The sequence below is a fragment of the Saccopteryx leptura genome, chromosome 1 (assembly GCF_036850995.1).
Source record: "Saccopteryx leptura isolate mSacLep1 chromosome 1, mSacLep1_pri_phased_curated, whole genome shotgun sequence".
Taxonomy (NCBI): domain Eukaryota; kingdom Metazoa; phylum Chordata; class Mammalia; order Chiroptera; family Emballonuridae; genus Saccopteryx; species Saccopteryx leptura.
The window spans coordinates 319,423,293-319,445,931 of NC_089503.1; the positions used below are offsets into that span (position 1 = coordinate 319,423,293).

Sequence of the window (22,639 nt, forward strand, 5' to 3'; positions counted from 1 at the left end):
TTTTGTTCTATACCTACCTTCAGTGGTTAATTTTATTATAAAGAATGGTATCAAAATATACAAATCTGTTTAAGAACCAAAAATGCAGCTGTTTAAAGGGCCGAATGAGCATCCACCATTTTGAAGGCAGCTTCTCCCTCCAACCTGGAGACACGGGGATATGTGCACAGGGCTGCTTCCAGGACGTCAGTACAAATAACTTAAAGGGCAGGTCTGGCTTCCAACTCTGGACGCACCTTACAGATCTTCACGGGAGGGCAGCTGAGCTGGGTTTTCTTCTGTAACTTCTGCAAGAAAACAAACACAGATCATTTGGTAAAGTACCAGTATGGGAGGACCCAATAATGGGGCCATGAGGTCTTCACTGGGCCATGGCAGTGTGTGTGGCACAAACGTTCTGATGTGGACTGCCTACCCACGGCCCCAGGGAACACACAGGCCCCAAGCCCCCAGGTAGGGATGCACAGGCAGGACATGTGGTCAGAAGGCATTCCAGAGCCACCACACTGCTCTGGGTGTGGAAGACAGTGGTCAGGAACTGGAGAGGTGCTCCCAAAAGCAGCCTGGATGAGACAAGAGCCTGAGCAAACATGGGAGCTGGGACAGGGAGGGCCATAGCAGCAAATGAGGGACAGGTGGGCACAGGCCAGGGCTAGCCCTGCCCCTTGCATGTCCTTGGCTCTGCTGACCTAGGGTCTTTGGTTTTGGCTGCTTCGTGGTCTGCTGCCACATGGACTTGCTTTTCTGTGTCCTGTACAGGGCTTGAGAGCTTCTAGAGTCTGAGTCACACCTTACCCATCCTGGAAAACTCCTAACCAGTGTCTTTCAAAACATTGCTTCTTTCACACTCTCCACATTCTTCTAGAACTTCTATGAGACTGTCATGGGAAGAACTGTGTCCCCAAAAGATGTTGATGTCCAACCCCTGGGATGCAGCTACAAGCCAAGGACTACCAGCCACCAGGAGCTGAGGTGGCAGGAAGGACCCTCTCCTGCAGATTTCAGAGGGGCATGGCCCTGTGGACCCCTGCATCAGACTTCCAGCCTCCAGGACAGTGAGGCAACACATTCTGCTGTGGAGGCCCCAGTCTGTGTGCTGTGTAATGACCACCAATGAAGTTCTGTGGAGATAACCCGTGAACCTTCCACTCAGTCCTCTGCATCCCAGCACACCGGTCTTTCTGTGCAGCATCTGGTGACTTCCCCACATTAAAGTGACATCACTTTGCATCGCCTCACCTCCCGTCTGTGCAGAGAGCTCTTCCAGGCCTTTGTTCCCCCAGAGAGGTTTCACCTCTTCTTCTAGGAACCCCAGCTGTCACTGCCCAGGGCCGCTTTTTGTGTGAATTTAACTTGGGAGTTCCTGGCGGTGCCCAGGCAAACCCCACCATAGCGGGCAGCTGGCCGGCTACATGGAGACCACCTCCTACACCACTCACCGTCCCCCACTGGCTGAGCCTCCACACAAGCGTCTTCAGTCTCCTCGAAGCCTTCAGGACACACACAGACGTAACTCCCGGGGGTGTTGTAGCAGTTCTCGTTCTTTCTCACACATACTTTTTCTGGCAGTGAGCACTCATCTATGTCTGAAACAGAAAGTCCACTTTAATAAATCACCGCACTTGGTAGGCACACCACAGGTGAGGTTTGCTCACACATGGAAGCACAAAGCTCAGAACATCAACCAGAGAGGAGCAAGGGGAGGATCTAACATGCTGTCCCAGAGATCAGGCGGGGAGCCTGGCGGCCTTGCTGCCTTCTCCCCCGTAGATTCCAGCTGGGCCTCGACTGAGGCCGACACCTAGTCCTGGGGCCGTGTCATCCAGAGCTGACAGGAAACGTGAGTGCTCAAGGCTGGACCAGAGCACAAGGGTGCAAGGCTGGCTGTTGGTCACCAGCAGTGTGCGCACCTGGGAGCAGCTGGGGCTGGTCGTGCATCCCCACCCACTGCTTCTGTGTCTCCCGAGACCCCCAGGTACTCTTCCCTGCAGGAAGAGCTTGAGCCCCGTGTTCCATCCCCAACAGCACATGGGTCGTTCACGCTGTGGTCCCTGAGAAAGGTCCTGTCTTAGTCCAGCATGAGAGCACACTGACCTGTACACTGGCTGTTCTCCTTCGTGTAGCCAGGGATGCACTCTTTACACTGTCCTGGGCCTTTCCCCGTGCAGCCCACACAGGTAGAGTCACATTCTAGAAAGAGGGAGAGACCATGACAACAGCAGACCAACGTCCTGGAAGCAGCAGCACAGGGTCTGACTCCGCAGCATGGTTATGCAGGTGGCCCTGACTCCCAAGAACTGGGTGTCCCCCCATCTGTCACAAGGGGTGCTAACAGAGTGCTATGAACACCCCACCTGTCTCCCAGCAAAGGACAGATGACCAGACACATGCTACGTGCCCTGAAAGAGCTGAGGGCAAGGAGCACGGCTGGCACCATCCTCGGTAAACCTCCCGTGAACTCTGTGCAGGGTACTTTCCTTAAAACAAGCCCACCTCAAGTTTGGTGATACTGCTCAACTCCCCTGCTAGGAGCTTAGTAATAACAATGGGAAACCCTGCAACATCTCACTCTCAAACACAGCAAGGCACCCCATGTTGTCCCAGACCCCAGGAAAAGCAGTTCTCACACTAGCACAGACGTTCAGGGCACCCTGTGACCCTAAAACCCACCTTTCTAACTGAGCGATTTGGAAACTAATTCAAATTGCAGTGAAGAATGTGAAAACTCTACCAGCAAGAGCATTCAGTTTATAATGGGAAACCCCAACATGATGGATTGCTGAAGAAAACCAGGATGTGATGGCACACTCCAAAATCAGAAATACGGTGTAGAAAAAGGTGACGCACAAGATGGTCACAACCGAGGCACCATGTCCAACAGATGTGACCAGTAGGAAGTCGGGAGAGTGCATCCAACGCATGCAGGCTCTCTCCATGGGATCGATGTGTTTTTCTAGTATCTTCTTTTCGACTTATTCAAGCGTCCTGACTTTTCTCCAGCAAATATCTATGACTCATATTTCTACTTTACATTTTTTAAAGCAGGTGGGCCACATAGAGTGGTGCTGAGAAGCCCCAGGAATGTTTGAGTGAGAGGTGGAGCAGGCCCAGCACCTTCGCAGTGGAAGGAGCCATTGGCATTCTCGCAGTACTGCTGGGTGCTGCATGGAGGCGTCTCTGCCGCACACTCGTCCACATCTGGAACAGAACACACAGCTGTGAGTGGCAGGCCCTGGCCACCTTCAGGACCACAGAGCTGGTCACCTTGGATACAGGGTGGAGGAGGGGGAAGGGGGGAAAGCCAGGCTTGGCCAGCAGCCTCACCCACGCAGGCGCCGTCCTCCTGTGCCCAGCCCACTTCGCATTGGATGCAGTCTCTGTTGGTCGGGCCTGTGCACATCTTACAGGACTCGTCACAGGCTGGAAGGCAGAGTGGGGCACCCTGTTCTCAGTGTGAATGCAATGCAAAGGTCATTTCAGAAATGATAAATCCACATTCAGCGTGGTGAAAATAAAAACCCAAAACTAGGGAAAAAAAACCCAGGAAAGCAAGATTCATTCAATGACAGAGAAACGTACTCACGTGATTCATAATAGCCCACAAGGCTTTCATTGCCCACTAGTGATAAATTCTCAGCTAACAAGGACCGCAAGAGAGCTTTCTATACTGGCTGGTATGGTCCACTCCGCACCAACGTCCCAGCCACACAGACTGACCACACGGGATAGCAAGGGCCACTATGGACCAGCCTTTAGCTTCCTGCACATCAGAGGTCAGAGACCAATGAAAAAACACATCAACAAGGCCACCACTCATGATGCTGGCCATGGATTTATAATCCACCCCTGAGCAAGCTGGTCAGAGTGCCACCTTAGGCACATGCCCTGGGCTTATGCATCAGAGGAGGGCACACACCCATACAACCTGAATGGTCACAGCTAAGAGGGTCTGTCTGTGCAAAACTCACGTTGAGAAGGGGAGCCCAGATGATGGCCTTTGAAGACCAGGTAGTGGCCTTTGAAGACCCACCTTACCCAACACCACGACAGTGTGTCCTCTAGAAGGGACCTAGTGCCAGGTCACACCATGTGGTCTCTACGTGTTCCAGTTCTCATCTGTGCCACTCTTCCACCCTGTCTCCTCAGTGATATGGGCTGGGGCTCAGCACCACCTCTGCTCACTCCAAGGCACTAGGCCTGAGTGACAGTGGGCACATCAAGCCTCTGCACCGCCCATTACATTCATGGACACTCAGCAGGGGCACTCAAGGGCCAGCAATCCTGCCGGAGAGCCACAGGGGGAGCAAGCACTGTGCCAGAACACACCAGGTGCCAGGTCATGAGAATAAGACAGCCATGGATGTCACAGAATTGCTGATCCCACAAGATCATTTTCAGAAGGGGGTCAGGAGAACAGTGACACTCTGGGGGTTGTTTAGGGACAGGAAGTGCAACTATCACAGTGCATTAATTAGTCTGTCTCTTCTCACATCCCTGAACATCTGGGGTAGATTAATAGGACCCTTGTCCCCACCTCTGCAGGGGGTCTGGGACAGGCTAATTCTGCCACCTCACAGACAAGGAAACTGCCCCAGTACCTGTACACACGCTGTGTGTCTCATTCCTCAGAGAGCTGAAGTAGCCGTCCATGCAGTCGGTGCACAGAGCCCCATGGTACCCCAAGTGGCACTGGCAGGTCCCGTCTCCCTGCCGGCTGCCATCTCCACTACAATGGCCATTCCCGCTGCAGGGCCTCTCAGACCCTCCCTGGCATGCTGTGGGAACACAAACCACAATCAGCGTGCACCCAGGGGGCAGCCAAGGCACTTTCTCACACAAAGAAAACACCATTTTACTCACTTGACGCACAATCAGAATAGCTTTTTGGATATTTTGCTAAAATCCAAATCCTCCTAAAATGAGCATGACTATCTGAGGAACATGGGAGCCTGAGAGCTTGGTGAGAGTATCTGAGCAAGTCACCTAAAACATGGGATGAGGATGCTCACACCTGGGGTGTGTGAACTCAATGGGCCAGCAAGACTGTCCCTCTATGGCTACGTCATTGCGAAAAAAGGAAAGGCAAGCAGGAGGCGTCTGTGGCCAGTGAGGGGATCTTACCTTGAAAACTGCCATGTTATCAAGCTGACCACATGACTGACTTTGGTACTGTCCAAGGGCAAGCAGTGGCTTAGCCCTGACTCACTCACTGAGGCTGAATGCAATGTATGCAGCCTCACAGAAGCCCACAGGCCCTGGCCTCTCACAGATAGGTCTTTACTGTGAGCAGAGCTGTGCCAGGGGCCACAGAAGCCTCCTCCTTGCACTCATGGCAGTACCCAGGCAGGTGGGTTAGGAGGAACCCTAAATTAGGCTCAGAGAAGGCAGCACCCCAGACCCTATGGGAGTGGACGGCCCAGGTTCCCTCCTGTGCTCTGTCCATTGTTGAATCACTATGGGGGTAACTCAGGATCTCTCTCAGAAGAACATACCAAGGCAGTCTGGCCCATATGTTCCTGGAGGACAGCAAACTTTCAATGTTTTCACACAAAACCATTCAAATAAGTCAGGGTACCTCTTCTTCCTGAGAATTTAACAAGTGTGCATTAAAACTCACACAAGAGATTTCTTCAAAGCAAAACGCAGTTTACTGTAACATGTGCTCCAGGTTTCATGAGACCTGGGGAGGGACAGCCAGATGTGAACACATGCTTCTGGCTAACTTCCTCGTTTTGATTGCTGCACTAAGGTCGTAAAGGATGGTAAGGGGAGAAAGAAAGATGACAGTTACATGGAAACTCTTTGTACTGCTTTTGTAACTTTTCTAAACCTGAAACTACAATGCTCACAAAAAGAAAGGGATATTTCAAAATGAATATGAAGCTATAAAATACTTCCTAATTTTTGTGAGCAGTATATTTAAAGTTTATATACTAAAAATAAACTACTTGTGCTAGTTTCGTGAACCCCAGGACACAACCCTGTGGCCGCAGACACTCACAGCCGCAGCCACCAGTCTTCCAGGTGCTCCTCATGCTCCTCTACCATGCGGTTGCACTCAAAGTCGCTGCTCCCACATAGGCCCTCCACGATCTCCAGCAGGCGGACCTCACTGCAACACAAGCCCATCAGCACTTGGAGGTCAGTGTGCACCCCACAGGGATGTCCTGAGTCCCCATCAGGTGCCAGGCTAGAGCTATGGGACCACTTTAATGAAAAAAGCCCTCAACGAACACATCAGCTGGGAATGGGGGTTGTCATGCTATGCAGTCTTGAACTTGAGGGGGTGTTGAGAGTCAGGGAGGCTTCTCTATCTGCAGGGTGACAGATGTCAAGCGTGGTGTCTCCAGAGGAAACCTGAAATTGGTAGGATGCCACAGGCCTGGACAGAGGGGACACCACCATCAGTTTGTGTGGGTGGGACTCCGGCCCAGTCTGTATCTTTGAAAGACCACAGTGTCTGTTGTGCAGACAGTGGGTACACAGACAGGTGAGGAAGCCAAAAGGCCAGTTAGGGGCCAGTGGGTCAGTGCCAGGCCAGAAAACAGGTGACCCCGCTAAAGGAACCCTTTGTTTCTGTCCTCCACGTGGGTGACAATGCACATAGGAACACACAAGTGCTCAGAACAGGGTGGGCACTCACCTGAATTCATACTTGGACAGCGACTTCTCCTCCCAAGCCGTGTTCCCACCGCCGAAGTTCTTCTTTGCCGTGTCCACCATTCCCTGCAAGGAGAGGCTGAGCATGGGGCTCCACGCTCGGCCCGTCCACAGTGGGGGTACCCGGGTCCATCTCTACGATGACCCTGGCCACATGGGGTGATGCCAGGTCCCTGATGCTGTACCCCCCGTCCACCGTGGGCTGACCCTGGGCCCATTCCCCGCCCCGCCGTCCCAGTTCCGTGTCCTGCGTCCCCAGCTCGTGCCGCACCTGGTTGAACTTGTCCACCAGCTCCCGGCAGCGGTTGCAGGGTGTCGTGTTCTTAGCAGCTTCGCTGGGCAGCAGCAGCAGCCCCAGCAGCAGCAGCCCCAGCGCGGCCGGGGCTTGTGGGTGCATTGCGGGCTGAGCGGGCAGCGCTGTGAGGACGCGGCCGCGAGGGCACTGGCCGAGGTGGCGCGGGAACAGCGGAACGCTCCGGCCTCTGGCCGCCCACCGGCTCAGCGGCGCCGGCAGTTCCCCCGGCTACTTGACGGCACCGGGCGGGCCCCGTCCGGGGCACGCCCCCCGACATTTTTCGCACTGCTATTGGTCGGTGGGATCCTCCCCCGTCCTCATGTGGCCCAATCAGGCATCGCCACGAAAAGTGACCAATAGGAAGGCACCGGGTCACCGCTGGGAACGGATGAGGAGGGGGGCGCGGTGGTCGGATCCCGCCCCTCACTCCCTCCTCTCGCGTGCGGCACCTGCGGCGGCCATCTTTACTCCGGGCAAAAAGGCGCCCGCCGTGACGGCAGCTGGGTTTTGGTGGCCATGTTTGGTTCGGGCAAGGGCTTCGCCTCAGTTCTCGGCTTTCACTGCCCCTTTTCCGGCCGAGGCGCCCCCCCTCCCCCCCAGACGGCAGCACTCAGAGGAATGGTGCCGCCGTCGAAGCTCTTGGTGCGAGCGCCTGGGATCTCGAGCCGAAGCTTCCGTAGCTTGCCTCTGGCTTTTCGGTGCGTGTTCACGTGGGACGGCCACCAAGCCTTCTCATCTGGGGGCCGGGGCTCCTCACTGGGGGACTGGGCTCCTCACCTGGGGCCTGATCAGTGTCTTGGGAGGCCTTGGAGTCTACGTTTTCCCAGTGCCCCGGGTGATTGACACCTGAGCCGTGGTTTCAGTGAGGAGAATTAAGATGAGCATTACCTGGGTTCTAGGACCTACCTCTCCCGGAAGGGAGAGGTACAAATGATACAAAGTTTTTCCTGGTTTTGGGCTTGCAGCCAGCCAAATATTTACCAAATCGCTTGTCTTTGCAACTGAGGGATTAATCAATTGAATGTCTAATTTGACCATTTACAGTAGAGGCGGTTGATTCCTGAGGGAACAGAGGCCTCTGGAGCTCATTCCTGGTCTGAGATGCCATGGTTCTATAAACCACACATTTTGGAGTCATAGACGGGCAGTGTGTGTGTGTGTGTGTGTGTGTGTGTGTGTGTGTGTGTGTGTGTGTGTGTGTGTGTGTGTGTGTGTGTGTGTGTTTTAACTTTAATTGACTTTAGTGAGAGGAAAAGAGAGAGAGAGACAGGAACATCAAGCTGCTCCTGTGTGTGCCCTGAGTGTGTGTGTGTGTTTTAACTTTAATTGATTTTAGTGAGAGAGGAAAAGGGAGAGAGAGAGAGAGAGAGAGAGAGAGAGAGGAACATCAAGCTGCTCCTGTGTGTGCCCTGACTGGGGATGGAACCATCAACCTCTGTGCTTCCGAATGACTCTCTAACCAACGGATCTATCCCGCCAGGGCAATGGCCGTTTTTAACCTGAGGATGCTTAGCACCCCTCACAGATCTGGCAGCGTGGAGCAGTGCAGACAAACGTCATCCACTCTCTGGAGCCCTAGTGATGGGTCCTGTGCTGCCAGTGCACCGAGTCTTCCCGCCGTCCCGGGAGCATCTGGCTGAGCCTTGGTGCTGCCAGTGTCTTCCAAAAGAGCTGCTTGGCAGTTGGCTTCTGCCTTTGCTCACACCCTCATCTGGGTGAGAAGCCCTCCCAGTAGATAACAGAATGGACTTTCCCCCAGGGGAGTGTCGTCCAGGCAGAGGTGTAGAGTGGGATCTGAAGGGACAGGCCTGTTCTTAGCTGACGATGGAGAGGTAGCCCTCCAGGAACTGTAGCAAGTTTCTGCCAGGCAGCCCTTGTGCAGCTGCTTCTACAGCTCCGCTGCATAGATGCTTTCTATTTCTTTAAACTTTTATCTCACATAAACCAGTAAGAGGAACTAGAAAGTAGCAAGTGCATGTTCTGTGTTCTTGGCTTTACTGGGATTAAAGCGTAAGTATACTTTTAGTGAAAATGGAAGCTGGTGTGATAACATTCATGTCTAAAGAGATTTAACGTCTCGCAGATTTTGTCTTCTGCTAATTTGTTGAGCACCTCTATACGCCAGGCTCTGCTAATAACAGCTGTGAGTCAGCTTAGTGGCCCTGCCCATGGGATGTGAACCCAGCCGCAGGACAGTCAAAGACATCTTCCAGAACATTTGAGCACTTCTGTGATGACCAGGGTCTGTTCTCCTTGTTGAGGTTACAGTAAGGGCAAGGGGGTAGAAACAAACTGGAAAAATCCCTGCCTTCAGCAGCTTACATTTTAGAAAAAGGGAGACAGAGTAGCAGCACCTCTTTCCTTGGGGGGAGGGGGTTATATTTGGAAGAGAAAAGCAAGTTCTGAGGTGCACTGCATACTGTTTTGGTGATTCTGATTATGAAAGCCTCTTCCCACCTCCCCACCACCTCGACTGAATCCCGCCAGGTTCCTGGTCCTTCTCATCTGCAGGTTTCCCTCACTTGTCCCCCCCCCCCCCCCATTTGCTTTCCTTGCACACTCCTTAAATCTCTAACCAAAGAGTAGCTTTAACAAGCAGCACTGTGGTACACTCTTTTTGCTTCTGGCCCTTCTGGTTTTGACGAAATAAAATCAAACCTGTTTAGTGTTCACTTCAGCAGCACATATACTAAAATTTGAAAGTACAGAGAAGGTTAGTATGACCCCGTTCATGGATGACACGCAAATCTGTTCCATATTAAGGAAAAAAAAAATCAAACCTGTTTAAAGAGAAGCCAAAAACACGAACAAGAACTTGCCACCTTTCCTTCCCCTCAACAGACAGTCTTTCAGGTAGGAGCCGACTGGACACTTCCATGTACCCTCAGTCATCCTGTTGGTATCTGAGGAACCATTGCAGGCACGTCTATCTGAACTCCTCAAGGACACATCATCCTTTTTGCCACCCACATATTCACGTTCATGACCAGTGTGGTGCCACCTAGGGGTTAAGCATGGCACCTAGGGACAGCTGAGAAGGCAGTGGGACAGGCTTCCACAGGCTTACCCATCATGTTGAGTGCAGGGGCTTCTGGTTGCCCTGTGTCCCCTCCTGTGGTCCTACCTCTCAGCCTCCTTTCAGTCTCTTGACTGGGACTATAGGGGCCAAGCTGGGTTTGAGTATCTGCAGCACAGGGGCCATCCTGCCCTCGGGCTGGGCTGCACACAGGACTAAACTCAGGTTCTGCAACTGAAGTCTTTCTCTTTGGAGAAATAGTTACTCAGCTTAGTGTAAGGTAGCCGGGTAAAATGAGAACACTTTTCAAGTGTGTTTATAAAAACTTTCTGGTTTGATGTGTTTTTAGACTTACAGAAGTTGCAACAAGCATTCCTGCTTACCCTTCACCCGGATCTCCCAGATGTTGCCTCAAGCCTGATTTTTGAAACTTGGGAATCTGTTTTCATTCTCTGAAATGCTCCCAGAGTGGCAGTGCTGACGGTCTGTGAAGCTGAAGCACAGAATGGCTAGAAAGAGGCCATCAGGTTTGGGCAGGCAGCGCCAGCTGCTGGGGCTGTTGGTGGCCGTAGCCTCCATCCACCTGGTCACCTGCCCCTACACCAAGGTGGAGGAGAGCTTCAGCCTGCAGGCTGTGCATGATCTGCTCTATCACCGGCTGGCCATGGAGCAGGTGAGGACCACACCTATGACTGACTGTTGTCCCCAAGTCCCAGGCCTCTGCTGACCTTGCCCTCCCCCTGCAGTATGACCACCTGGAGTTCCCGGGCGTGGTCCCCAGGACATTCATCGGGCCACTGGTGATTGCAGTGCTCTCCAGCCCTGCAGTCTGCATGCTCTCACTGTTGGGAACGTCCAAGTTCTATTCTCAGCTGATAGGTAAGGACAGGGGTCTTCCAATGGGGACAGATGAATTCTGAGATCTGGTGATCTTGGTCAGCCTGCTTGAGGCTCCTCCACTCAGCAGTGGCTGCCTGTGGATCTTGGCTGTCCTTGGCCATTTAGCTGGTGGTTCAGAGTACTGGTCGAGGTTATACATTAGCCCTTTCTGGGATGTGACCCCACACAGGGAACTGAGCACCTCTCATGACTTTTAAACAAGTGTGTTGGCACTTCCTGCCCAGAGATTGCTTGTGCAGGATCCTTCTGGGTTTTTCTCTGGGCCCAGTTTAGGTTCACTGCGTAGAGCTCTGCAATCTCACTTTCTAGTTGATAATCACTGTCTTTCCATTTCAGTACATTTTTGTTGCATCTAAACCCAGACTGCATTCAACAGACACAAATATGTTCTCACATTAGGCTTGTCCGGGTTTGGCCTGGTGCAAGCTGTGACAGAATCAGATTCCTGAGGAGGAGCAGTTGAACTCTCAAAAGGGCAGCTTGGGAGATGCACCATCACACAGGGTAGCTAGACAGGCCATGCTGGTCATGGGGCCACCAGGGAGCCCTAGATGGGAGAGTGGAAGCCATCTGAGCCTCTGGCCCTCATAAAGGTGGCCCTGGAGCCGTCACGACCATGTGGGGTTGGGCTTTGGTACTAGTGCTGGGCTCATCATACTGTGGTACAGACACTGCCCACCCTGCCCCGGGTCTCACAGACACAGTGAAGGACTAGGGTTGGGTGCTGGGGTCTAGGCTGTCTGTTCCCCACACCCAGTCTGTTGAATACCAAAGATCTCCTTTCTTAGGGTTGTTTCACTGTCACCTGGTCATTAACTGACAACTGCAAGTTACAGTGTCAAAGACCCACTTGGTCAAGGCACCTGTCTCACTGGTGGTCACACACATGTCACCATCCTTGTTTAGTCAGAGCTGTCCTCGGACTTGGAGTGATTTTTGGACTGTGGACTTTGCAAAAAGAAGTGCGACGGCAGTTTGGGGCCACAGCGGCCACCATGTTCTGCTGGATGACGGCCACACAGTTCCACTTGATGTTCTACTGCACGCGCACACTCCCCAACGTGCTGGCCCTGCCCGTGGGTACGTAGCTGCTGAGGTGCACTGCATACTGTTTTGGTGATTCTGATTATGAAAGCCTCTTCCCACCTCCCCACCACCTCGACTGAATCCCGCCAGGTTCCTGGTCCTTCTCATGCCATCAGGCCCTGCGATGGTCCCCATGCCACTTGCTGAGCTCAGGCACACCTGCCAGGTGACAGATGAGTGGGGGTCCTTTGAGGCTCAGCTGCCCAACAATAGCTGCTGCTCATGGGGTGTTGTAGAAATGCCCAGTGACAGGGCAGCATGCAATGGGAAGTGGTATCTGTTCTCAACTGGGCTGAGGTGCCCTTTCCAGTAAAGGGCGCAGGTGGGTGTGAGTCTGTTTCAGACACTACCTGGGAGGGTTCGCTCATGTGGGTGCTGGAGTGACTCGGCAGATGGGCAGCTTGCTCTGGGTGTTGTGAGGGTGCCCCAGGGAGACCATGGATGATGCAGGTTTGGGAGTCGGCACTGACAGTGTAGAGGCATAGCCTGACACTCACCCTGCCTGGGGGAGGGGTCTCCTGCTGGACATGGCAGGAGGAGGTGGCAAGCAGTGCATCATTCTCAATGAACTGTGGGCAGAGCCAGCAGGACTAGAGTGGAGGACGGCCAAGGTGGGCACTGCACATGGGCACCTGAGGCTCTGGAGATACGGAGCAGGGAGCAGGTGGCTGGACACAGCCCCTGGTGTTTGGGCTGTGTTGGGGCAGGACATCCCTGGGTGGAGCCCAGCCCATGTCAATGGAACTGGTCCCAAACAGTGTTTGCTATTTCCTGTGGGGTTCTGCATGGCTTTCCGTGAGAAGTAATCACCTTGTCTTGCCGTGTTCACAGTGCTGCTGGCCCTCACAGCCTGGCTGCAGCAGAGGTGGGGACGCTTCATCTGGCTCTCGGCACTGGCCATCCTGGTCTTCAGGGCCGAGCTGAGCCTGCTCCTGGGCCTTGTGCTGCTACTGCTGCTCTGCACCCGGCGGTTGTCTGTGGTCAAGGCTCTGTCCTATGCTGTGCCTGCTGGCCTGCTCTGCCTCGGTGAGTTGATACTTGGTCTCGTTTCAGAGATGAAGAGAAATTGGGGTTTTGGGTTTATTTTTCATTAAATAAAATTATGTGAACTTTGAGCATTATGTTGCTGTTCTTGCCTAAGTGTCCCCACAGGGTGCTCCCCCCACTGCTTGGCCTCCCTCCACAGCTCCCCTCCTGCTGTGCCCAGGTTATGAGACCCTGCAGGAAGATGTTCTTGGGAACCAAGGCCCCAATGTGCCAGTTCCTTCCCATGAAGTTGATGGCTCATGGAGTCTTGGCCAATGGGGCAGCCCCGTGGAGACACTGACCTGTGACCTGGGCCTTGGGCGGCCACGTTCACCCAGCAGCCTGAGCTACTGACTTGAGCTTTCAGGTGCTGTGTTCCTTCCTGAGGAGCTCCATTTTATTCTGTTAGGACTGACAGTTGTTGTGGACTCTTATTTTTGGCGCTACCTTGTATGGCCGGAAGGAACTGTGCTTTGGTACAACACCATCCAGAACAAAAGCTCCAACTGGGGAGTATCCTTTACTTGTCACCATGGATGGCCTGGCAGAGAGGGTGCCAGCAGCCCCAGCTTTGGTCAGGACAGACAGATGCTAGGAGCTCCTTTTCTCCCAGCGTGATGGGGGCATATCTGATGGGGATACACTTGAAATGGGTATGCCTGAGGGGGCATGGTGGCTACTGCAGCTGCTGTATTACCAGGACTGGTGCCTTCTGCCCTGTCCACACAGGACAGACCCCAGGAAGTGCAGGGCCTGCAAGGGGGGGGTCTCCCCGCTCTGGTGTCCTGCCCACCCTGTAGAAAGACCACCTTGCAGACCACCTTGCTTTTGGAGTCTGGGCTTCTCCCTTAGTCCTGTGATATTCTGCTTTCTAATGTTTAGTTGTGGGTCATTTAAACACCCATGTAGAAAGAACAGTGTACTGAGTCCCCAGTGCACCCATCACCCTGGGACAATCGTTTTCACAGAGAAAAAGGACAGGAAGGTGAAACACAGCCCTGGTCACTGCCTACTAGACTCGGTGCTGCTGGTACTCAGGCGCCGGGTCCTGGCCTCTGTCCACAGGTGAAAGGGAATTTCAGGAGGGCCTGGGCACCCAAGCAGGGTCCTGTTAGGGCTGTGCCGGCTGCGCCCCCAGCCTGGGCCCAGTTGAGAGGACTTGTGACTGTTACTGACATGTGGCCTCCTTAACCCTTTCCACCCAGACCTCGCCCTTGCTGTGGTACTTCTACTCGGCCCTGCCCCGCGGCTTGGGTGGCAGCCTGTTCTTCGTGCCTCTGGGCCTTGTGGACAGGAGGATTGTGGCGCTGCTCTTGCCGGCACTGGGCTTTGTGGCCCTGTACTCGCTGCTCCCGCACAAGGAGCTACGTTTCATCATCTACACCTTCCCCCTTCTCAACATCGTGGCTGCCCGGGGCTGTGCCTACCTGTGAGTGCTGGCACTTGGGATGAGCTTCACGGTTCCTCTGCACACAGGTCTACTGATTCTCAAAGGGCATGATTTTCAAGGGAAACAGGGCAGCCCAGGCCATCTCCATGGCAATGCTGCTGGGCCAAGACCAGGTCAGGATGGGCCATCCACTGACCCAACGGCTCTGCTTGGGCCTGCCTGCACATGGCTGTGCTAAGTGTCCAGTGCTCAGTCATTCAGGGGCAGGACACTTAGGAAATAGTGGCCGGGCAGGGAGGCTGTGAGGCTGGCTGGTCAGGTGAAGAAGGGCTTAGAGTGGCAGGCTGGCTCACTCTTAAAGGCTGAGAGGGACAGGTCCTTGTTCACAGAAAACATAGGCATCAGATCAGCAAAGCCAGGCCCTCCTGAAAATGGAGCACATCCTGTCCCATAAAGCCCTGTGCTGGTGCGCTGAACTCACTCTCCCGAACCAAGGGCAGGAGACTCAAAAGACCTGGCCTGTGGTGAGAAAGTAGGTCAGCTGGGCACCAGAGAGAAAGGGGCAAGCTGTTTGTGGCAGGAGGCAGTGGTGCACATAATACCCTCCTCCAGCAGGGATGTAGCAGTTACTCCCTGAACACTGATCCCGGGTCCTTGGGTAAAAGTTTAGGTGGTCAATTTGTAAGGGCAGGCCCTGGCCTGTTGGCTCAGTGGTAGAGTGTCAGCCTGACATGCAGGAGTCCCGGGTTCGATTCCCAGCCAGGGCACACAGGAGAAGCACCCATCTGCTTCTCCACCCCTTCCCCTCTCCTTCCTCTCTCTCTCTTCCCCTCCCGCAGCCGAGGCTCCATTGGAGCAAAGATGGCCCAGGCACTGAGGATGGCTCTGTGGCCTCTGCCTCAGGCGCTAGGATGGCTCTGGATGCAACAGGGCAACGCCCCAGAGGGGCAGAGCATTGCCCCCTAGTGGGCATGCTGGGTGGATCCCAGTCGGGTGCATGCGGGAGTCTGTCTGACTGCCTCCCCGTTTCCAGCTTCGGAAAAATGCAAAATAAATAAATAAATAAATAAATTTGTAAGAGACAGGACTTAGACTGGCAAACTTTCTGCAGTCACTTGCCCATGAGCATCCAGGGGTCACCTTCACATCACCAGGTTTGGCTGGTGAATTCTGGCAGCATGGGGTGTCCTCAGGCAGGCATCTAAATGGCAGGTGCCTTCTCAGGGGTGCAGTCTTGCTTGGCAGTGGGTGACATTGTTCATGCCAAACGGGTCTGCAGTCCTCATAGGCCAAGGCCTATGAGAAGTGCTCAGCAGGGACTGACCAGAGTCTGGCCAAGGGTCTCCTTAGTTGACATGGGCCAGCACCCTCTGTAAAGGACCAGTCAGTCAGTATTTTTGTCTATGTGGGCCCCATGGTCACTGTCGTGGCCTCCGCGTTGCCATCTCTGGTCGGCTTCTCTTATAAGCCCAGCAACAATTGGCCTGGGGGCTGTGCTGCGATCTGCATCATAACTCAGGATGTTTCAAAATTTAGTATCAATTTTAAATTGTCATCTTGGGTGGAATTTCACAGAGAAAAGTTTTAAGGTAGTTTTTACTCACTTTTTAGTAATTTATCTGCCAGATGATTAACCTTGTTATGATTCAGTGAAGGTGATCAGCAGGTTTGTGTTCCCAGTGACATACTTTCCACCTATTGCTGTCACACACTTTCCCTGAAACATACTGCTGTTTTTCCAGACTGAACAACTACAAGAAGTCTTGGCTATATAAAGCAGGGTCCCTCCTTGTGATAGGGCATCTTGTGGCAAATGCAGCCTACTCAGCCACAGCCCTATACGTGTCCCACTTCAACTACCCTGGTGGCGTGGCCATGCAAAGGCTGCACGAGGTGGTGTCCCCCCAGACAGGTAGGTGCTTGGGCTGTCTGGGGACCTGCCACTGCTGGGGCCAGAGGTACATGACCACAGTTCTAACCGAACACACATTGTTTCCCGCAGATGTTGTCCTGCACATCGATGTAGCTGCTGCACAGACAGGCGTGTCTCGGTTCATGGAGGTCAATGGCGCCTGGAGGTATGTGCCCACCATTGCATGACTGCAGGTGGCAGTGCTTCTCCCTGGGGGGAGCCTGGGTGGTGGGGCTGGCATGGGGCTGAGGCACAGCTGTACACCTGCTCTTGTCTTGCAGATACGAGAAGAGGGAGGATGTGCAGCCCGGGTCCAAGCACATGCTGTTCTATACACATCTGCTCATGGAGGCAACCCCTGAGCACCTGGCCCTCTACAGGGACACACACCGGGTTGTGACCAGCATCGCAGGCACCACTGGTGTGAGTCTGAACCTGACCAAACTGCCTCCTTTCAACATCAACCTGCAGACAAAGCTGGTGCTTCTGGAGAGACTCCTCAGGCCTTCCTGAGGGGAACTCACAGCGTCTGTCAGGCCCTCGCCAGCATCCAACACAAGACGGCACAAAGAAACAATCACGGGACTGTGACGTACCCCTTTGCAGGCCTGAGGGGGCTGGCCGAGCTCACCTACCACCACACCTGAGGCATGGGCCCATGTCCACACTGCACTATGCTTGTGAATACAGGGGGTTGGGGCACAGCCACAGGGACAGTCAGCTGCCTAGGGAGCTGCGTTTGGGCAGCATGCCCAACCTAACGCACGTTTGCTGTTGGGCCTCAGAGTACCTAACAAAGTGCACCCTTGGAGAAGGTCATATGAGCATGTGTAGCTGTGAAATGGGAACCTCCGCACCTGCACCCTGAGCTGCTGGCAAGTCCTCCTTTGTAGTCACAGGGACATGGTTCCATTTCAGGGGAAGTGTCAGAACATACACATGTTCAAATGGAATGAGAATTAAAGTCTGTAAACTGTTTCTTACCAGCAGTCTTGTGTATGCAGTATTTCCAGACTGTGCCTTCACCTTTTATTTTTATGTGATTTTTGACACTTAAACATTTTACCAAACCACATTTATTAAGTAGCCAAAGTGTGTCTAACACCAAAGTCAATGCAAAGCACAGGGTGCCACTGCACACAGTGCACATACATACCACATGCATCTACACCGTGCACACATGTGTGCAATAAAGACAGGCTATTGTCTGAGCATTCAAGAGTGAGTTGCCTACTGCATGGCCTGGACTCCTGAGTACCCCACTGAATCCTGGGAAAGACACCTTATAGTCACTGGTTTCTCTACTGTGACTGATAGGCAGTCTGCAGACCCTTCAGACCAGGACCTCCTACAGCTGTGCCCCACTCCATGCCTGCTGACAGTGTTACCAGAAGTCTGCAGGGCTCCATGTCTGCCAGTCGGCACTGGGCATTGTGTGTGTATGGGCTCCTGCCTACCCCATTTGAATCTCTGATCAGTACTTGTTTATCTATGATCAGCATTTATCACTCATTGATAATTCCTCAGCATTCAAATATTTGTCATTGATTATTGGCACATGGAAGTGGGTTGCTGCTGAACCAGATAGTCTGAGAGTCGCCCTGTCTACTTATCTTGGGTTTGAATTGTGCAAGATTCACTCTGGGAGACTACCAGGCTGCTCTGTCTTGATACACACCCTGTCACTGTTAATTTCTGGAGCACTTTCCTACTTCTAGGCATAGGTGTCCCATCCATGCCCCTCTTGGCCTCTGTTCCTGCCCTGGAACCACGTTTCTGAGGGCTCCTTTTGACAGGGAATAATTTTTCAGACCAAGATCTGGTGCAAAATGTGCTCCTTGCTATTGGAAGGTCCATTTCTACACCCTTCCTGTGGATGGAGCTGGGAAGACAGTGCTGCACACACATGTGCACATTTACCAGAAATCAGTGCGTGCTGACACCTCCAATCCTACCTGTCTATGGCTTGTTTGCCTCCCCTGGTCCATATCTATCCTGGCTCCCACAGTGAGACCGTCACCTCAATAATAGTAACAGTGCTCAGCAGGCTAACTAGCTTCGGGATGGCTTTTCCATGATTGTGGAAACAAACCCGCAGAACAGAGCTCTACTGTTAGTCCACCTTTGATTGTGGTTGTGCTTTTCATTTGACTTGTCATTGGGTTCATGCTTTCCATTTGCTTTCAGTCTTAGGGTCTGACATCCCATCTTGTCCAGTCAGTTGAACATGGCCAAAGTCTGTGCTGAGACATCACTCCCTCTGTTTCTTGTCACTAATGCCCTAGTTTCCTGGGTTGTCTTTCATGCACTTTTTGGCAGATAAACAAATACCTCCCTTACATACACCAAAGGTGGCATTCTATCTACATCTATGCTTTTCTGGAGCATCTGCAATCACTCCGTATGTCTCTCGAGAGCTGCCATGTTTTCATGATTGGGACACTCAGCTTGGTGTTGTGTGGACAGCCATTTCTTTAGTTTCCAGACATTTAGGTGGCTGCCAATATTTTCAAACTTCAAATGATACTGCAACAACTAACTGCTCATTTGTATTTCTATATTGCTCAAGGGGCATCTACGATATAAGTTCTTAGAGGTGGGTTGCTGGTCAGGATCAGTGCATGTTAATTGGCTCGGTCATGCCAAACTCCTCTCCACAGGGCAGAGCTGAATGTCTTTTAAGCCTCGTCAATTTGCCAATCTGTGGGCTCTTCCTTCCCTGAGGGGATCTTCTCATAACTTTGAGGGCCGTCTTTTCTACAAGTTGACTGTTCACATCTCTTCTCCATACTCCTTAGCATTTTTAGTCATTTTCTTACCATGTTTAAAAAATTCTTTAATTAGTAAGGTATTCATCCAGCATTACAACATATAAGTAATTCCTCCATTTGTCTTTGACTCTGCAGAAGGGTTTTCAACTTGAGGTATTTGTGTCTAGGAGTCTTTTCTTTCCTGCATCATAGTTGGGAGGTTTACCAAGCAGGAGTTAAGCCTTGTTTTCTCCAGGCTTCTGTTCTTTGTTCACGTGTAGGTCTCATGTCTGTTTGGATTTTGATTTTCCTCTAGGGGCATGAGATGAGGGTGGAGTGGGGCAATTTTATCTTTTCCACATGGCTGTGTACTTAAAGGTCCATCTTTGCCTCCAAGATTTGAAGTCACAAACCGAACCTATGTATCAAGTTTTGGCAATTACAAATAAAGCTGCTTTAAATATCCCTGTACAGGTTTTTGTGTGGACATTCATTTCCAGTTCCTTTTGGTGAATACCAAGGATCAAGACTGCTGATACTATGGTGCTGAGTTTTGTAAGAAACTGACAACCTGTCTTCCAGAATGGCAACGCTGTATCGCACTCTCACCAGCAGTGAGGGTTTCTGCTGCTCCAAGTTCTCACCATCTGGTGTTGTCTTTGCCCTTGTCTCTTCAATATGTTTTTTGCCTTGTCATTTTTCCTTTAATAGCCAGACACAGTGCCTCAGGTGAAAGAAGCTGTGGTACTTAGTGATGTGGTGGGGAGGTTTGGAGAAGGGAATGTTCTGTGGTTCTACCATTAGGCTCGGTCTTTAGTGAAGTCTGTGCCTCTGGCTGTGACCTTCATAGGAATTTGTTTTCTTCTCCACCCTTGGCTGGGACAGATGGCTGGAAGGAGCTGCAATTTAGTATTTCCCGCCTCCCTTCAGTTGGGCTCTGGTGTGGTAGTTTCTCCCCAAGGCAGACCTTGTTAAGAATAGAATGCTCTGGTGTCTTTAATAGCTCCTTTCCCTTGCTCCTGTGGGGAACACAAGGGGATTTGTCTGATACTTACTGTGGGAACCTGCTTGCGCTCCTAAAGGAAAATCTCACAATAAGGTAGGGCTCCCTATGACTGGGTCTTCATGGAGGTAGTTTTCAGCCAACTCTACACTGAGCCTTCAGAAATTTATCAGTTTGGGGAACCCTAGGCACAAGTTCTCCTGGCAGTTTCTGGTCTAGGAAGCCATGATGGCTTGTGTTTGCCTGTCTTTCTATCTAGACTTGGAAGCAGGGGGTTGCCCTGTGTCCTCCCTTCTCTTAGAGATCTGACAAGAGTTGCTGACTTTTCAGTTTGTTCGGCTTTTTACTTGTTGGGATGGAGTGATGACTTGCAAACTCCTTACATGAGAAACCCCAAACCTAAAGTCAATAGTTTTCTTTTTATTCTCTTAAATCACACAGGAACAAAAAGTGGAGTTATGACAGCATTGTTGTAGTAAGTCTTAACTTTTATAATTTGTGTTTCCTGCACCCTTCTTTTAATTCTGTCTTCACACTTCAAGTTCCTGACTTGTGTCCATTCATTTCACCCTGCAGGACTCTCCTGAACATTTCTGGCAGGGAAGGTTTAGTGGTCACAAACTCCCTTAGTTTTTGCTCATCTGGGATTGTCTGAATTCATCTCTCACTTTTGGAGATGGTTTGTTTCGCTAGATATAAGATTGGTGGTGACAGTTCTTTCTTTTAGCACTTTGGAACTTATTTGCCCACTGTCTCCTGGTCTCCAAGGTTTTTGGCGAGAAATCTGATCTTACTGATGATTCCTTGTATTTGACAAGTCACTTCTCTTGATGACTTCCAGATTCTGTCTTTGGACAATTCGATTATATAATGTCTCAATGTGAGTCTTTTGGAGTTCATCTTACTTAATGTTCATTGAGCTCCTTGGATATTTTTATTAATGTATTTCTTCAAATTTGGAAAGTTTTTAGTCTTTGTATGTTCACAATTTCTCTCTGTCCCTTTCTTTCTACCTTCTCCTTCTGGGACTCCCACAATCTGTATGTCAATTCACTTATTGATTTCCCATAGGTCCTGTAAGCGGTGATCACTTTCCTTTAATTTTTTTTCTGTTTTTCAGACTCAACAATGTCAATGGTTCTATCTTCAAGTTTGATGAATCTTTCTTCTGTTTGAATCTGCCTTTGATTCCCTCTAGTGGATTTTCCACTACAATTCTTTTAAGCTCCACATTTCTTTTTGGTTTCTTTTTAGTTTTTCTGTTTTTATTGGTATTTTCATTTTCTTTACACATCATTTCTATCAGTTTCTCCAGATTATCCTTTAGTTCTCTTTAAGCATCTTTAAGACAGTGGTTTTAAAGTCTTTGTCTAGTAGACCCACCATCAGGTGTTTCTCAGGAACAGATGCTGTTTATTTGTTCTTTGAATGGGCCATACTTTCCTGTTTCTTTGTATGTCTTGGGATTATTTGTTGAAAATGAACATTTGAATCTAGTAATGTAGTAACTGTGAAAATCAGATTCTATCTCTTCCCCAAAGGTGGTTGTTTTTTGTTACTACATTTTATATTATTATTGTGGGCTGGCTCTGTGTCATGGATCAGCCTGAGACATAAATTTGTCCTCTCAGTGTCTTTCCATGGGCATTCACATCACTGTCTACCATTCCCCATATATGCAGTTAGTTTTGAATGTCTGGCTGCTGACAGGGAAAAAGGGGTCAGCAGAGGTGGGGAGTAGCAGTGGGGAGAAGGGTGCTGACATTTAAAATACACTGAAAGTCACTTCAGTGGAGGAAGGGGCAGCAACATGACTGTCCATGACCTTGTCTGCACCTCTGTAATCAGAAGTAGCAATTAGCATAGATCCCAGGCACTTTAAGGGCAAGGGCCTTTTAGACAACCCTGTTCCCACACACGACTGTGTAAGAGCTGCTCTAGGAATACATGCACAGCTGCTTGGCTGGCTGTGGGGGATCGGAAGCTGCTACTCTGCTAAGAGCTCAGATTGAGCAAAATTAACTGCAAATTCACCCTCCAAGTCTTCCCCTGGTAGCTACAGCCTTCAGTATCCTTCAGAATTCCTAGTTACGACACAAGGATCCAGTCAGCCTTTGCTTGCCACCCTGTCCTGCCTACCTATTGTATAGATCTCAGTCTACCCTAAATGATACCACCGTTTCAAACAGCCAGTACTCATTCTGATTCCCCATTTCTGACCCTTCCCAGAAATGTCCCTCATTCTTCTGGCGTCATTACATATCCATCTTTTGCCTGGAAAATGCCCTAAAGGAGGTATTTCAAGGAAGGTCTACTGGTGACAAATCCAATCAGTTTCCTTTTGTCCGAAAATGTCATTTCACCCTCATTTTTGAGGTATCATTGTGAGGCATGTGAATCTGGGTTGGCGTTATAGATGCCATTGCATTGTCATAACTGCAATTGTTTCTGTTAAGAAAAAAAGAGTAAGCTGCTAGTTGAGTTGTTCCTCTGAGGTGTCTGTTTTTCCTCTGCTTTTAGATGTCTCGTCTTTGGTTTTTAGCACTTTACTGTGATGTGCCTAGGTGTAAGTTGTTGCATGTCATTTTAAAATGTTTATTT

The 22,639-nt window shown here is 51.2% G+C and overlaps 2 protein-coding genes across 4 annotated transcripts; one reads left to right on the top strand and one right to left on the bottom strand.

The window, feature by feature from the left end:
- On the bottom strand, nucleotides 1-7,206 carry CRELD2 (cysteine rich with EGF like domains 2). Its single transcript, XM_066358726.1, has 10 exons — nucleotides 6,932-7,206; nucleotides 6,644-6,726; nucleotides 6,002-6,112; nucleotides 5,493-5,584; nucleotides 4,599-4,775; nucleotides 3,325-3,420; nucleotides 3,115-3,198; nucleotides 2,095-2,190; nucleotides 1,440-1,586; nucleotides 1-287 (listed from the first exon to the last, which is right to left on the bottom strand). Exons 1-10 carry the CDS (start codon nucleotides 7,055-7,057, stop codon nucleotides 238-240), a joined length of 1,062 nt encoding a protein of 353 aa, XP_066214823.1. The 5' UTR covers nucleotides 7,058-7,206; the 3' UTR covers nucleotides 1-237.
- Nucleotides 7,207-7,527: 321 nt separating this feature from the next.
- On the top strand, nucleotides 7,528-17,274 carry ALG12 (ALG12 alpha-1,6-mannosyltransferase). Of its 3 annotated transcripts, none has more exons than XM_066358731.1 (10): nucleotides 7,528-7,653; nucleotides 10,321-10,644; nucleotides 10,718-10,850; nucleotides 11,778-11,951; nucleotides 12,789-12,983; nucleotides 13,393-13,557; nucleotides 13,952-14,048; nucleotides 14,189-14,412; nucleotides 16,376-16,451; nucleotides 16,567-17,274. In XM_066358731.1, the coding sequence occupies exons 2-10, from the start codon at nucleotides 10,477-10,479 to the stop codon at nucleotides 16,796-16,798; spliced, it is 1,464 nt and encodes a 487-aa protein (XP_066214828.1). In that variant the 5' UTR covers nucleotides 7,528-7,653; nucleotides 10,321-10,476; the 3' UTR covers nucleotides 16,799-17,274. The 3 variants fall into 3 exon arrangements, with proteins under 3 accessions (XP_066214828.1, XP_066214827.1, XP_066214829.1); XM_066358730.1 differs by lacking the exon at nucleotides 13,952-14,048 and adding an exon at nucleotides 16,116-16,285 and having other exon boundaries at nucleotides 13,393-13,496; XM_066358732.1 differs by lacking the exon at nucleotides 13,393-13,557.
- Nucleotides 17,275-22,639: the final 5,365 nt, after the last annotated feature.